The following is a 15,587-nucleotide window of genomic DNA, read 5'->3' on the forward strand; positions in this document are numbered from 1 at the left end:
TAGAGAATAAATACAGTAACTAGATAATATATGTTGGTCCTAATTTTTCTTATCATAATTTTCAAAAGTATATTTTTATACTATTAAATATTTTATTCTTTTTGACAACATATGCAATATTAAAATCCTTATAAAATTGCTCAGACCATTTTTATTAAAATCTCATGTTTTAGTGATAATTTAATTTTATTCTAGACTCTTATCATAATAATGTAGTAGATTAACTGCAATTGATACAAGAAAGTAAATTATAAATTTAATATACATAATTATACTTCTTAGCCATTTCTTAGTATTATTTTGTCTATGGTACAAGAAACGTCAAATTTCAGAGGTTATGTCTTATCTTGTAATAGGTTAAGATAAATTAATATTTCATATATAATGTAAAAAAAAAAATAAATTATGAATATATTTATACTTCTATACTTTTTACTCCTCAGAATTATTTTATCTGTGATATAAGAAACGTCAAATTTCAATAGGTTCAAATACATAGGTTATGTGTAATACTACTATTTGAAATAAATAAGAAATTTATGCAGTTTGAAAATATATTATATATTATATATAGAAGAAAAAGTAATATTCAAAAATTTATATATTTATATACACATATATTGGATTGAATACAACCAATAATATGCTTTCTATCTATGTATACACATACATACATATTACGTAGCATAACGAGTGTTAGGTGTTCCCAGAAGAATGTTTTTATCATTTATCATTGTTTTATAATAAACAATTATTATTATTACTACTATTATCGTTTAATTGATAAGAAATCTAAAAGAAATCTATTACTAATGTGTTGTTCAAGTTTTTGCGCTCACTTTATTGAAATTACAAGATATTTCCTTTTGAAACATATTCAAATATTTTACTGATTATTACATTGGAAAATGAAGAAAATCAAAAGATTTGTGGATCATCTGAAAACGAACACATGTAGAAATACAAATTTTACGAATTAAGCATCATTTATTTTATAAAACTTGTGGTATCATCATATTTTCTAACGAAATTATAGGTATGTCGACTGCAATATATTATTGTATTACTTCGTCATTTTTCTTCTTTCTAGTAAAATAACAACAACAAAAGATATTATTGTAGAAAAGATCAAACATAGATAAATAAATATATGGAGACAAAAAAGAAAGAAAAGAACAATAAAAAATACGATTTTGAAATCGATTCTTTTATGATTGATTTTATTGACAATGAGTGTAAATAAGAATGTGTTATAAAACTCAAAGAAAATGTAAATTTTTTTGATTTTCAACAAGAATTTTTTTTTGTTTCTTTTTTATGAAAAAATACACATCTAATGAAAAAATTGATACGCGTAAGTTTTCTTATTAAATTTTTAGTAAGAATGTACGAGTTCGGAGTTAAAATAAATAAAAATAAAAACAATATAGTTGACTGGTAATCTATATCGCACAAACTATTTTAACAAGATATGTATCTCTATTTATAGATTGTGAAAATTTTATCAGAAAAGTTATCTATCAACCGCATGATTGTTTGGCAAAACTACGACACAATTCGACTGATAAGCATGTGGTTTTTTGCTTTTTCCGTTTTCATCCTTGTTTAAATTACTCTATTCATTTTTTTCGAAGGATATAAAATAGGAATCGCGTAAGTGAAAGCTGTAATTTTAATACGTTGTCGTAAGAGTAAAATATTTTTTATATTTATATTGGTAACTACGATTTACCGTCATTTAAATATATAATAAAGCGTAAATGCTAAGCGGTTATCAAACATTTGGTGAAAGCTATTTCGTGTTCACAAGATAACGTTTTAAACTAATTTAACAAATGCGTACACAAATTTTTTCGACTATTCGTTTTTTAACGTAAATATGTATAAATATGTTTTTTGTTTTCAAAGGAACTCTATATTGCGTATTACTAAAATTGAAATATTTGTTATTATAGAAACTTATAGATAAAGTGCTTCAATTAATCGTAAAATAACTTTCTAAACACTTTATTGTTTTTTATTTGCTGTTTTCGATAACACTGATTAATTTTGTTTACACAGGTTACGTACGAACCAGCAAATGGCTGAGATAATGAGAAGGAAAAAGGTGTGCGTAATAGGAGCCGGCGCAGCTGGACTCTGCGCAGCCAGACACTTTGCGCCAAATTTGAATTTCGAATTGAAAGTTTTCGAGCAAACAAATAATATCGGTGGCACGTGGGTTTATAAAGAAGCAACTGAAGTTGACGAAAATGGTTTGCCTGTTCATTCGAGCATGTACCGCGATTTAAGGTTTAATTTTGTGCTTTAAGTGATTTAACTTAAGTTTTATGTTATTTTTTTGTTTATTGTGCGGTGTTAAAATTTAAAACAAAATTGCATTGGATTGCAGAACTAATTTACCAGCGAAAATTATGAATTTTCCTGACTATCAGAGACTGAATGCTGTAGAACCTTGTTGCGTGTCACACCAGGAAGTTCGATCTTATTTACAGAATTACGCGGATCATTTTGATTTATTTAAATACATTCAGGTATCAATTTTCAAGCGTGAAAATTCTTAACGATTCGTTACAAAAGGTTTAATGTTATAGTTTGGGACAAGAATAGAATCCGTTCGATTGCAAGTGTCAGCTGAAGGTGAAGAGGAATGGGCTGTGCGAACAAAAATTATGAAAACAAAAGAAGAGAAAGAAATTATTTTTAATGTTATAATGATTTGTAACGGGTACGTTCCTTCCTTAGTATTAAACATCGCAACGATTCATGAGTTTCGCTCTTATTTAATTTTCTTTTAAGTTACGTTGTTTTGTTAATTTCGTTTCAATTGTATTAATTTAGACACTATTTTGATCCTTATATGCCAAAGATACCTGGAATCGAAAAATTTCCTGGTGTGATAGTACACAGTCATTCATATCGGAAACCGGAAGATTTTTCTGGTAAGAGCGTTTTAATTTTGGGAGCAGCTGCTTCTGGAGTCGATATCGCTCTTGATTTGGCTAACCACGCAATTCGAATATATTTAAGCCATAATAATGAAAGGTATTTCCAATGATTTTCAGATATAACTAATTAATTGATCCTCAGTTGACAAATTGAAGCGACATGTTTTCAATATATTTAGGTTAAATAGTTCTTTACCATCAAATATAATTGAGGTGTTAGGCGTGGAGAAGATAGAGGAAGGAAAAATTTTTTTAAAAGATCAAAGTTCCGTCACGGCGGACGTATTTATGTTTTGTACAGGATACCGGTATAGTTTTCCATTTTTAGACGAAAACTGTGGAATTCGAGTGGATGATAATTTTATAACTCCTTTATACAAACATTTAATCAATATTGACCATCCTACGATGTGTATTGTTGGAGTGCCTACTGTGGTTGTTCCATTTCCTATGTTTCATATGCAAGTAATGTATATTGATATATTAAATACTATATTAAAATTACAAACGTACATCCATTAAAGACCAATTAGTGAAGTAACGTGTAAATTTAGAATTCTTTGAAAATAAAAAATTGGTCCTTAATGGGTTAAATACCATTGATCGTGCGACTAGCGGGTGTGCAAATATCAATTTTTCAGATACAGTATTTCCTTGCACTATTAGAGAAAAGAGCAAGCCTACCGACAAAATTAATTATGTTGGAGAACTCGAAGTTGAAAACATCGAAAAAAAGGCATGCGCATAAACTAATGGACAAGCAATGGGATTACAATAATTCATTAGCTGATGCTGGAGGTTTCGATCGTTTGCCAAAATTCTACAAACTTGGATACGAAGCGTGGTCAGCGCATAGGAAAGCGAACCTCTTGAACTACAAGAGGGCCAGATTTGTAATATCCGAAGATGAAGAAAGCGTTGAACTAGTTATACCGAATTAAAGTGTTAAGTGTAACAGTACAGTTTTATAAATCTTTTGTAGTATTGTATTTAATAACGATATTGATTTTGTACAAAGTCAATAACAAATGATTAATTCGCTGGACCGCTTCAGAACTTCTGATTTCGTTGTGGCTTTCGATAGCACGGACCAGATTAATTAAAATTATTGAGCAATTTATAAAGTTGACATAGTTTTACTTTTAATCCAATCTACTAGATCGATAACGTCGGTATAGACACCAGGTGAGTATGGTTGACCGCAATCGTCGCCCCACGAAGTTATACCGATTATGATATTGTCCCTGTTAACCAATGGACTACCAGAATCACCCTATGAGAAACCAACTTAGAGTAAGTTATTGTGACCATTAAAATAAATTTCTGATTATTATCAAATGAATTGTAACCTTGCACGCATCTTTTCCCCCTTGCGAAAATCCATAACAAACTTGATGCTCTGTTACTTCATATCTGCCTTCGTAGTCATTCCTGCATTGTTTTTTAGTCACTTTCGGCACAGTAACGTATTTCAGATCTTTTGACAATATCGGCTTGATATCCTAAAAGTTCAATCTGTTCAACGCAATACATAATTTCTTAGTGATCCCTCATTTTTCTACTTGTCATTTCATTTAAAAATAAAACGTATCAAACGATTATTACTTATTGACTTGTTAATTTTCAATTTTGTTGATTATAGAAATTTTTGCTCAACTGGATTATCTCTTATTTTAATCAAACATTAAAAGTTTATTAATTTTCATAAATCCGTTCAATGATAATCTACGATATAATTCATTTTTAACAAAAGATAACGTGATAGAACGTAGAATGTTTGACTAAAAATATTACTGTATTCAAGAGATTAACAATTCGAGAGACGCATTAACTCGTCTTTCCTTTACAGCTTAAAGAATGACCCGGTTAACAGTTAGTAGCATCGAACTATACTTTCTATGAACAAAGACTTACGATAAAATAGCCCCACCCTGCAATTGAAGCCCAACTTGTGTAAATAGATTCATTTCCAGGTAACTTGACAGGCTGTGTAGCATTGTTAAATTTGAACGGTGGAGATACCTTCAATAATCCAATATCGTAATCGTTATTAAGCTCGTTGTATTTTTCGTGATAAAGAAGCGTTGTTACATTATGAACAACTCCGCCAGTATCGTATTTGTTAGATCCACTGCGGATGTTTATCGAAACGGAATCATTGACAAACCTATGAACCGAATGTATATTAAACATATGAAAGAAAATCAAGATTCAATCTCGGAAAGAGTCTTATTACTTACAGAATAATACAATGAGCAGCAGTTACTGCCCAATCCTCATTGATAATAGCAGCACCACAGGTATATTCACTATTTACACTTAACGATAACTATCACAGATAATCATTTCATTACTAGGTACGCAAGTTTCGTGAAGTTTCGTAAAAGTTGTCAATGTATGAAGGGTTTACGGAAAAATTTCAACAAATTGCAAAGATCGATATCTTTTTGCATGCTACGTCGTATTGCAAATTAAAGTTCGCCGAGTTTCACATTTATTTTGAGATAAAGCGGAGAAAACACAAAGTTGTGACATTATATGTTGAAAAATAAATTTTTGTTTCCTTGACTCTTTTTTTCCCGTGGATACTTCATATATTTTGTACAATCACTTACCATGTACGAGACCTTCGTGATACTGATATATTCACCATCAACGATTCGATCTACACGTGGTAGTGCCAGTCCATTCGTCTTCACTAAAGATGTTCAAAAATGTACGCCTCTTACGTATTAACATACGTAATTAATCGATGATAATTGAAAACTTTATTATTGCATGTTTGTTTTCAAAAATCGACGTAATCACGCTACACTATTATACTAAGTACGTATGTATATGTGAAAGTATATAAATATAGTATTTACATAAAATGATACAAACGTATAAGAAAACACGCATAAAAAGTTTATAAATGGAAGAAGCTTTTTCAATCGTAATGTAAATGTCAATCTGTTCTACTTGTTCGAGACACTGGAGAAACATATCGCATACTTACGTCCGAGAAGTAGAAGGGAAATCGCAGAGAAAAGAAATTCGTCCATCATCGGGCGAAGTTCATCCGTAGCGGTTTCAGCTTTATTCAAAACGACGAAATGAATTTTACGCGTCGATTTCGCAATTTATCCTTGCCACTTATCGAAAGATGGAACGCTTCCAACATAATTGCCGGGTACAAAATTACCTGCGAGCGGCGAGCGGTATCGTTATCGTGAAATTACGTGCATACAATAAATGCTGCAACTGCTTGCGTAAATTCGTCCGAAAACAGACGTACAATTACGAACGATATTCATTGAAACAGATTTATATCTTTCGATATACATAATTCTCTTATTTTATTAAAGTACATTGTGTAATAATTAACATTCGTTATCTGTCAGTGTACATATATATATATATATATATACATACATACATATATATATATACACATATAAGCGATCAATTACGACAATCCCTCGATGTGAACATCCGAAGGAAATTAATCTCAAAGAAGCGTAACAGCGGCTGTTTAATAAGTGCAGCTGGCTTTTAAAGAAACGAAGCGTGAACAGTTGCAAAGGGTGTCAAAGCGGGGTTTATAAAGCGCGATTCAAGCCAATCGTTTTACGAAACAATAGCTGGCAGAGTAGGTACGTCATGGTTTGTAGTTTGGTTGGTTCGTGTTAGTTCGGCGGTGCGGCGGTCTGACGTCTAGTGAGCCGGCTGGTCGAGGGGTGGCAGTGCGGTAGTGTCGCGCCGAAACAACCCTCAGTCTGAAAGTTCTCGCGGTCGGGTGTATGTCTTTATTGACGTCTTTCTGCGCGATTATTTGCCGCATACACGTCCATCTACGTTTACCTTTCGACTGTGTGTTTCATTTCGGGCCTGGTCTCGGATGTCCCGCGCGAGTATCTCGTTGTCAGTGCGGTACCTCCCCGATCCGACAGTTCGGCGGTTAGGTTAATTTCCGGATCAAGTTGACGAGTCAGCGGGCGGGTATCTAAACGGACAGCGGCATTACCAGATAGAAAGAGAGAGAGAGAGAGAGAGAGAGAGAGAGAGAGAGAGAGAGCATCGTTTCGGTGAGTCTTTTGATCGTGCGCCAAATTTGTATTTCGTGACATAACTTGTGACTTTTTTAAAGCAATTTTCTATTCGAGAGAGCGCGAACACTCGCTAGATCAATAATCGTTACGATTCTACGATTCACGCGAACAAAAAAGTTGACTTGCCTTTTCGTTCGAGCTGCGTCTTTTTTTCTTCTTTTTTTCTTTTTTTTTTTGAATGTGAGGCGTTTCATAACGCGAACATAAATATAGCATGTTCGAGCCCGTTGCTCGTTCTTACTTAAATAAACACGAGACGTTTGACCGTAGATAGATGACACACGAATATTTTACCGTCTTAATGTTGACGCTGTTTATTGACCATGTTTTGCGCAAGCTCGTAGAGTGTAATGTGTTAATTGCACAGAAGCAATTGAAATAAAATTTCGAAACTAGCCGAACTAGTTGATCGAATCCGGTTGAATTCGATCGGATTCAATCGCAACGGAAGGAAATCTTTCGATCCAAATCTTTCGTTTCGCCCGTTCGCCCATTGATCCGCCATATTGGATCGATACTTATCGAATTGTTTATTGAATGTTAAACGTTCGTATTCGGAGTTTTCAGCGCGAGATTCCTGTTCCGTTACGTGTCGTAAAGATCGTGCTTCAAAATTCTTGCCGTCAAAAACGCGAGGATACGCGAATTTTACGAGATACGATTCCGATCGCATTTTCATCCGTGGGATATTCGGTGCCAAAAATAACACCAGCTAAGCGTCACTCTGGGCTTTTTGACGTGTTTGTTTCCTCCTCTGGATAAATCCCAAACGTCGTGACAGTGGCATTTCTGTTAGGGATAAATCGATCGAACGATTAACCTGAAATGATCGGACGCGAGCACGATCGTGATGTGGAGCAAACAGACGAGGTTGTAGCGTCGAAGGATTTTCTCTTAGGTTACGACACCCTTTCTCGGTGCCATACTTACACGATGTAACTGACATCGACGTCGCAACCTTGTTTCACATCTCGATGAAACGAATTTGAAGTGATTGTTAATTACTTGTGCTTTTTAACATTAGTTAAAGATATTTGTGTAAATTAAATTAATGTAATTAAATGAAAGATATTTATGTAAATGAAATAATTAAAGATAGTTTAGGTAAATTTATAGTTTTATGAATGCAACTAAAAGAGTAAGATCTACAGGCAGAGATTTATAAACTAAATATTACGATTGTATTTCGTCCATTCTATATATTCGTGCACTGTTAATTGGGGTTAGGTTTGGGTTAACGAATTACTATAGGATTAACCTTAATCATTACTGATTACGGAACTAACGAATGCTGCAAATCTCGCGATAATTGTCATAATTTTGCTCTAAAATATAACGCGTTAAGCAAAGCCTCATCGATGTTCAGTTTCAGAAATTGAAATTTTGACTGACGAGAAAATTAATATATATCCATTTTTTATCGTGTTTATACAATTGAAAGTGGGTTCGTAAAAATCACACGATTCTTCTGCGATTTCTTTGCACATTTTTTTATATTTTCGCCATTACCGTGCCACATATTTTCGATTATCCGTGAATGCAGAAGATCCGCGATCTATTTGTTGTTAACGAAGAACGTTCGGTCGCGCGGTATCGGGCGAAAAAGAATTTTTTCAAGGGTTCTGGAGAAGCTTTTGGAATTTTTCTCCGGGGGAAAAAAAGACCATGATGTGCATACAGGCAGGATAGGAGTTAACAAGCGCGATAATAGCGCAAGTAGATGTAGCACCGAAGGTCGACGGACACACTTTGTATTTGCAGTTTTATAAAACATGCGATCGAGCTGCGCTCGAGGACGCTCGAGGATGCTCGAGGATGCCCGAGGACGCTCGAGCCACGCAGGCCTCGCTTCCTTCGGTATTAAGCACGTATGCGGTTAATTACGTTTTCAAAGATGATGCTTTCAAGTGAGTCGTCGATGTTCCCGCCTGCATGCATATTCATTTATGCATATACAGCTTGTCGATTTCATCGGTGTCTTACGTGTGTTACGGCCTCATGAACGAAATCGCCTTTGCATCGTCGATGATACGACCAGATATCGAATCCGTTCGCGGGGAAATGGAGAAAAACATTTCGAGCGATGCGTCCGATTCGGCGAATTGAATTCAACGAGATTTCCTTTTAAAATCTTAAGAATCGTCCGATGATTTTACCATGCAAAATATTTCGACGATCGTTCGGTCAATAAGTTAAGATTAAGACAGCAATTGCTGCTGTCTTTAGAGGGCGAACAGGATTGTTTCGAGCAACCTAGCCCGAGCGAGGCTGGCACGCGTTTCTAGAGTCGGGGTCAAAAGTTCACGCGCTCTCTCCGGGTGGCCAAACTAACATTTCCTCCTGATGTCGTCTCTGATTCTGCCGGGAACAGAAATTAAATCAGAGGTAATCATGTGGGGGACAAAAGTTGCCGGATATTCGTACATTTTTTATAACGAAGAGAAAAATCTTCTGCCTTTCTTTTTTCTTTCTCTCTTGTCTCTCCCCATTTCCTCCCCCTTTTCAATTGTCGAGCCACTCGCATCGGCTTTATAAATATCAAGTCGGTCGGCCTATAAATATTGAGAGACTTCTATAAATATCGATTAAAAGTGTGTGCTAAATTATCATGCTTAACGGTCAATGAGATGATTGAATTTTCCTGTAGAAGGGACGTATAGAGTTTAACGATATTGAAAGATTTTGATCGTGATTCTCTGGTCAAAGGGTGATTGTTTTCTTATTCGAAGAGGATGAGATTTTGGAAAGTTTTTTTTTTTTTTGATATTATATTGAACTCTAGTTCTATTCTTTTTTTCTAGTCTTTTTTTTCGAAATTTCCTTCAGATATTCTCTTGACGTTATACATTGTATAGTTCGTAAAACAAAAAAAAAAAAACCATTTACTACAGCCACAAAAGGGACAGATTTTAGAAAACAATGGCCAAACGTTATTTTTTTTAAATTTCCATCTTTTATCCTCGAAATTTCCGTTTGACGGTTTTCACGTGTTCGTCGCGCAAAACGCTTGAGCCATGACATTTTTGAAATGCAATGCGAGCCACTTTCATGAAATGCGTGTAATATTTGAAAAATCCGAGAATTTTCCTATTGAAATTACAATAAGTGCAATAGATAAATTACAATAGATACTTACAAACTTTCAACAAGTATCTTGTAATTTCCATACATATTTTCAGATTGCTATCAAACTTTATCTATATAATTGTGCCTTGTCACAGCACTAACATACAATATAAATACAAATATGAAAGTTTTCCAAATGTATCTTTGTAAAGCTACCTCTCCCAAATACTTTTACTTTAGTCATTATGTGGCAGGTTCTATTTATTATAAAAGGTGGAATCCCCGTATTCTATCAAACTTTATCTATATAATTGTGTCTTGTCACAGCATCAACATACAATATAAATATAAATATGAAAGTTTTCCAAAAGTATCTTTGTAAAGCCACCTCTCCCAAATACTTTTACTTTAGTCATTATATGGCAGGTTCTATTTATTATAAAGGGTGGAACTCCCTCTATCTTATCAAAATTTATCTATATAATTGTGTCTTGTCACAGCACCAACATACAATATAAATATAAATATAAAAGTTTTCCAAATGTAAAGCTACCTCTCCCAAATACCTTTACTTTAGTGATTATGTGAGTCTGTTTATTATAAAGGGTGGAACCCCCGGTATATTGTATTCAATCGAGTTTATCGAGGGAGTGGTAACCGAGAGAGAGAATCCTTTTCGCGCGAGATACGTTAGGATATCCTTCGTAGCTAAAGGGCCGCCGCAGGCGAGATCCAATGTTCAAGGTAAACGTATTGTTTCCTTGCAGGGTAATCGCTACTGACCTCGATCGTATCGTCCTCGTTTGCCAGGTTCGATCGTTAATTCCACGTTGGCCGAGCAAACGTTCTAAAAATAATTTATCGACTGGTCCTTGTTCGTGCGTTCGGCTGTTTGCGTTTCTTGTCTTCTTTCTTTCGTTCGTCGAACTTTCGAACGATCGATCATTCGGATAAACGCGGACAAGCGACAGGTTGACGGATATTCGAGATACGTCTGTGTATGTAGTCGGACACGTGAGTTAAAGCGATTCACTTTTGCGAGAGAGAGAGAAAGAGAAAAAAAAGAAAAGAAACGAGGAACGAGAGAAAATATCGAGATATATCGAGGAGGACTCGAGGGTTGCGCAGGGAATTTTCTCAATTTCTGATCCGATTAGTGACTTCGTTGGGATAGGAGGTAGAATTTGCAAAGGATTTGGGAAAGTTTCATTCTTGCTGGCGAAATTCCAACGTCCACCGCTGTGCATATAAAGTGACACCGAAACGATGCACATTGATGCACGGTCCGTGAGGACGTCGTCGAGTTGTTAGACACGAGTGCACTTACAATGTAATAATACACTACGAAACTACCCTAAAATTTTGGATTCTTATAGAGGAGTTGGACTCCTATCGAATATCAAATAGGATAGAAATGCGAGACACCAAAAGTATCGATCTATATGATCTGATCTGAATGATTGCATACGTTGCGAATTTTATGAAAAATTTTAAGACAGAATTAATTAACATATAGGAAAATATATAAAATATTCAAAGGGTGCAGGGTGGGTCGAAAGTTTCTTCTCATCTATTTTTTTTTTTTTTGTTTTTTTTTTTTTTAATGAAACATGAAGATATAAAAAACAAAAATTAAAAAATTAAAAAGGAATATGCAATGAAAAAATTGGATTTATTTTAGTAGGAAGTGATTTTTGGCTCACCCTGTAGAATACAACCTCTACATTAGCCTTATTTCTTCAGTTGTATTAAAATTTTTGTATTAATTTTTTTTTTTTTATAAATTTGTAATCTAATCAATTGCAATCTATCGAGGTGAGTCACTGTCAGTCTTTTTCCGCGTGAATTAGATTTAGGTTAGGGTTGAGTCTTTGAATGTTGTAAGTTTTGTTGACACAGGGACGAGTTCTACTTTTATATGGGTTAAAGGCATCTGTGACGCGATTCAAGTTTATGGCACTGATTCGCGCGGTCGGACGCCAGCCAACAGCGATTTTCCCACACTCTATTAATCACGTGTTCGCACTTATAACGCATCGCTCATGCAAATCGCTAAATGGTAAAAAAGTTTTCTGCTAAAATTTAATTGTGCAATCAAACTGTCTGATATCAGTGACAAAATTTTGGAAACTGTCCATTGAATATCTCTCCTCTTTCTTCTTTTTTAAATCATCAACAATGCACAAAAGCATGTTTACATAGAGTGGGCCAAAAGTCACTTCCTACTAAAATGAATCCGTAATATTTTCATTTTTTAATTTTAATCCTTTTATTTAAACATTTCGACTAAAGTTTAATTTGAAATTAATAAAATTAGCTTTTTCTTATATTTTGATGTTTTATTAAAGTTTTTTTTATATTTAAATTTAATTTAAATTAGCTTTTTCTTATATTTTGATGTTTTATTAAAAAAAAAAAAAAAAGAAGTGGGAACAAATTTCTGGCCCTATATAAAAATTCTACAACGGGAGTAATATGTGACGAGTACGTTTTTGTCGATTCTCCGAGTTCCTGATTTATTTTATAAATAAAGTAGGAATAATTTGAAAAGATAATTTCGTCGTGTGAAATTACTTGACGACTTACTAAACTTTTGCACCTCCGTAAAAGACGATTTATCACGTTTTCTACAGCTACGATCTTCGTTCGTTGTGCATGTTAGACAAAAGATGTGCAAATTAAAGGTAAAAGTGAATAAATCGATTTGATACGACAGTTGGGTCGCTGGGCAGGGGGACGAAAACAACTTTGGCAAAGTTCGATCGCTCGATAGTGTAAATCAACTGCTAATTGCGCGATCTTGCTGTTGCTCAGCCTCGTCGATAACGATCGTCTCGAGGACCAACGTCTCTCGTTTCACTTGGCCAACGTCTCGACGAAATTTTATTAATCGTTCTTCTCTCGCGCAATCGTAGCCGAGAAAACCTGCGAGAATTCCATAAAAGTCACATTTTATCTGTTGTTTCGAACGATACAATTAGCAATTTGTTAATGAAAGTCACGCTTCACCGTGACTTTTCTCGAACCCGGGACAAATCGAACAGGGTTGGAGCATTAGCCGAGATTGAATCGGGGACTCTGTTGGTTTCACCAAGGGGGAATTAATTTCGACTTTAACCGGGTTCGCGGGAATTGTCGCTTTGTTGCTCGCGTCGATGTACGATAACACGGCTAACAATAGGTTCAATGTGTTCACGGACTTGTATGTGGATTTCTCTAGCGTGTACAAATTAACGACGAATCGTAATTGGAAGCATCAGTTCACTCTGTCCTTTTCAGAAGATCACTATAGAGGCGATCTCTGCTTAATCGTAACGAAGGTAAGAGGAATTGTGAAACTCGAATACTCGAATACTCCTCAGAGAGAGAAAGAAAAAATTTTATTGAACCGACCGCGCTCTACGAGCAGCCCGTGTAACAGGAAACAGTGAAAAGAGTCGCGAGATAGAACTGATAGACGTAACAGAACTGATACAGAGATTTCAACGGGAAAGTTTTACGGTTTAACCCCGGTCTTGGAGACGATCCAATCGCTGAAGGCGGCGACCTCTGTGTGAACACCAGGATAGCCTGCTCTGGCGCAGCCGTAGCCCCAGGACACGAGTCCGGCCAAACGTCCGCCGATGGTCATGGGACCGCCGGAATCACCTTGGCAAGCGTCTTTCCCCCCGTTTGGCACCGCGGCGCAAATCTGCCCGGCCGGCAGCCCCCCGTACGATTTGTAGGCGTCGTTGCAGGAGCTCTTCGACACGATCGGGACGTCGACAGATTGGAGAACGTCGCTGGTGCTGCCACCTTCCCGGGTTGCACCCCATCCGGTGATGGTCGCCCTAATTCCCGCGACCGACTCCTCGTTCTGCTTGAATATCTTGATAGGCTGGCGAGTTTTGTCCAGACGGAAGGGAGTTTTAACTCGTAGAACGGCCACGTCATTCTCTGGCACACCGTACATGTTTGTCACGTATTTCTCGTGCACGATTATCTCTTCTACCTTGTGGCTGCTTCCGCCGGAGGATTTAGTCGTTGTCCCGGCTACCACGGTGATCCAGTCGGCTGGATAGGACATGCAGTGACCAGCCGTTACCACCCATTGCTCGGAGATGATGCTACCGCCGCAAAAGCCGAAGCCAAGAGCTTGAAGAAGCACTTGGTGCGGCACTTCTTCGATTTTCACGTCCGTTCCACCCACGATTTGTCCCGTTGGGCTTAGCGGGTTCAAGGCTGGCCTTAAGAACGGATTCGCTGGGGAAATAATAAAGTTTTGTCCTCAGTTCAAGTTGCACATCGAAATCACTGTCACATTTCCTTGGTCACGATTGAAAAAAAAAAAAAAAAATGGGATCTGCTCCGTGTAAAAATATATATTCTATATTTTGATATGACTGAGTATTTTTTTCTTTTTTTTGTAAACACGTGATATATTCTGAAGAATATTCTATACTTTGATATGACTGAGTATTTTTTTTTTTGTAAACACGTGATATATTCTAAAGAATATTCTATACTTTGATATGACTGAGTATTTTTTCTTTTTTTTTTTTTTTTTTTTTTTTTTCGTAAACACGTAATAGTCAGTTTTTAATTTTGGTACAACAAATGCAAAATTAGAAGAATACACGGTACTTTAATATCAAACATAAAAAATTAAATTCTTTAGATTCTTTAACTATATATTAAATCTCTAAAATCTAGATTCTATGTTGAATCCCTAAAGATTGAGGGATTTCCTCAACCAAATATATTTTCAGTTACAATTTGTTCTAGCGTCAAAAAGTGAGTCGATCAAATATTTTGCAGTAAAGTGAATTGTCAAACATTTCAAAATGCAATTTCACAAATAAGCATTGATATTAAAAAGTAAATGAGTAATATCGAGTTACCTGCCGCTACGGCCAACAAGGCGAGCAAACACAGTTGTGTGAACATCTTGCTTTCGAATGAGCTCCAACGTTTGTGTGCCCTTCTCCAAAATTCGTGGTTTATTTATATGAAAATGAACAATAGGCGACGAACATCTCGCACAGATATCGATAACATGGATTTGGAACGTAAAACGAAGAATTCGTAAATCAGTTGATCCGTTAATCTGTTTTCTGTGAATTTAATATGAAATCGATCAACGTATTGTCTCGACTGTAAGCTCTTTTCTTCATTTCCTTATTCGATATTGTTCGCCCACGTAACCGATATACCTCGTTGAATGTAAATATTAAGATAAAGTATGTTCACGTGTACATATTGATCCTCATTCACAAGTATCAGAGCGGGGTTAATCGATCAAAATTTTAAATTCACGCAGGATTGCAAATAAGCCAGCAAAAGTTTGTCAAAACTATTTGCAAGAATTACAGTTAAATGTAATGATAATAAATTATTATAGCCAGACTGAGAGGATATATTTATGCACTTTTATATTTTTATCGACAATCTTTTTATCTATTTCTGTGTGTGTTATGTGCATTTTTCACACTTTTTCACTATA

At 35.5% G+C, this 15,587-nt stretch overlaps 4 protein-coding genes across 20 annotated transcripts in view; 2 read left to right on the forward strand and 2 right to left on the reverse strand.

Annotated features, from left to right (window-relative positions):
• The first annotated feature begins 319 nt into the window (after positions 1 to 319).
• LOC122534211 (flavin-containing monooxygenase FMO GS-OX-like 2) lies at positions 320 to 4,068 on the forward strand. 7 transcript variants are annotated; one of them, XM_043664629.1, is made up of 7 exons: positions 320 to 334; positions 2,062 to 2,292; positions 2,393 to 2,534; positions 2,595 to 2,728; positions 2,842 to 3,045; positions 3,128 to 3,413; positions 3,590 to 4,068. In XM_043664629.1, exons 2-7 carry the CDS (start codon positions 2,081 to 2,083, stop codon positions 3,887 to 3,889), a joined length of 1,278 nt encoding a protein of 425 aa, XP_043520564.1. In that variant the 5' UTR covers positions 320 to 334; positions 2,062 to 2,080; the 3' UTR covers positions 3,890 to 4,068. The 7 variants fall into 7 exon arrangements, with proteins under 7 accessions (XP_043520564.1, XP_043520562.1, XP_043520561.1 ...); XM_043664627.1 differs by lacking the exon at positions 320 to 334 and adding an exon at positions 339 to 356; XM_043664626.1 differs by lacking the exon at positions 320 to 334 and adding an exon at positions 865 to 1,036.
• On the reverse strand, positions 3,927 to 6,140 carry LOC122534217 (trypsin-7-like). Its single transcript, XM_043664643.1, has 6 exons — positions 5,947 to 6,140; positions 5,564 to 5,646; positions 5,189 to 5,277; positions 4,863 to 5,115; positions 4,298 to 4,450; positions 3,927 to 4,221 (listed from the first exon to the last, which is right to left on the reverse strand). Exons 1-6 carry the CDS (start codon positions 5,993 to 5,995, stop codon positions 4,066 to 4,068), a joined length of 783 nt encoding a protein of 260 aa, XP_043520578.1. The 5' UTR covers positions 5,996 to 6,140; the 3' UTR covers positions 3,927 to 4,065.
• Positions 6,141 to 6,656: 516 nt separating this feature from the next.
• Positions 6,657 to 15,587, forward strand: part of LOC122534208 (glutamate-gated chloride channel alpha) — a 111,877-nt gene continuing 102,946 nt past the window's right edge. For 3 of the 11 annotated variants that reach the window (XM_043664600.1, XM_043664601.1, XM_043664607.1), the window contains exon 1: positions 6,657 to 7,015. The gene's annotated coding sequence lies outside the window, so the exon portion shown is untranslated. The remainder of the gene's footprint in view (positions 7,016 to 15,587) is intronic. The other 8 variants (XM_043664603.1, XM_043664611.1, XM_043664602.1 and 5 more) reach the window with 7 other exon arrangements.
• On the reverse strand, positions 13,551 to 15,119 carry LOC122534216 (trypsin 5G1-like). Its single transcript, XM_043664642.1, has 2 exons — positions 14,986 to 15,119; positions 13,551 to 14,347 (listed from the first exon to the last, which is right to left on the reverse strand). The coding sequence occupies exons 1-2, from the start codon at positions 15,029 to 15,031 to the stop codon at positions 13,602 to 13,604; spliced, it is 792 nt and encodes a 263-aa protein (XP_043520577.1). The 5' UTR covers positions 15,032 to 15,119; the 3' UTR covers positions 13,551 to 13,601.

The sequence above is a fragment of the Frieseomelitta varia genome, unplaced genomic scaffold, assembly GCF_011392965.1.
Source record: "Frieseomelitta varia isolate USP_RPSP 00005682 unplaced genomic scaffold, Fvar_1.2 scaffold_580, whole genome shotgun sequence".
Classification (NCBI taxonomy): Eukaryota; Metazoa; Arthropoda; class Insecta; order Hymenoptera; family Apidae; genus Frieseomelitta; species Frieseomelitta varia.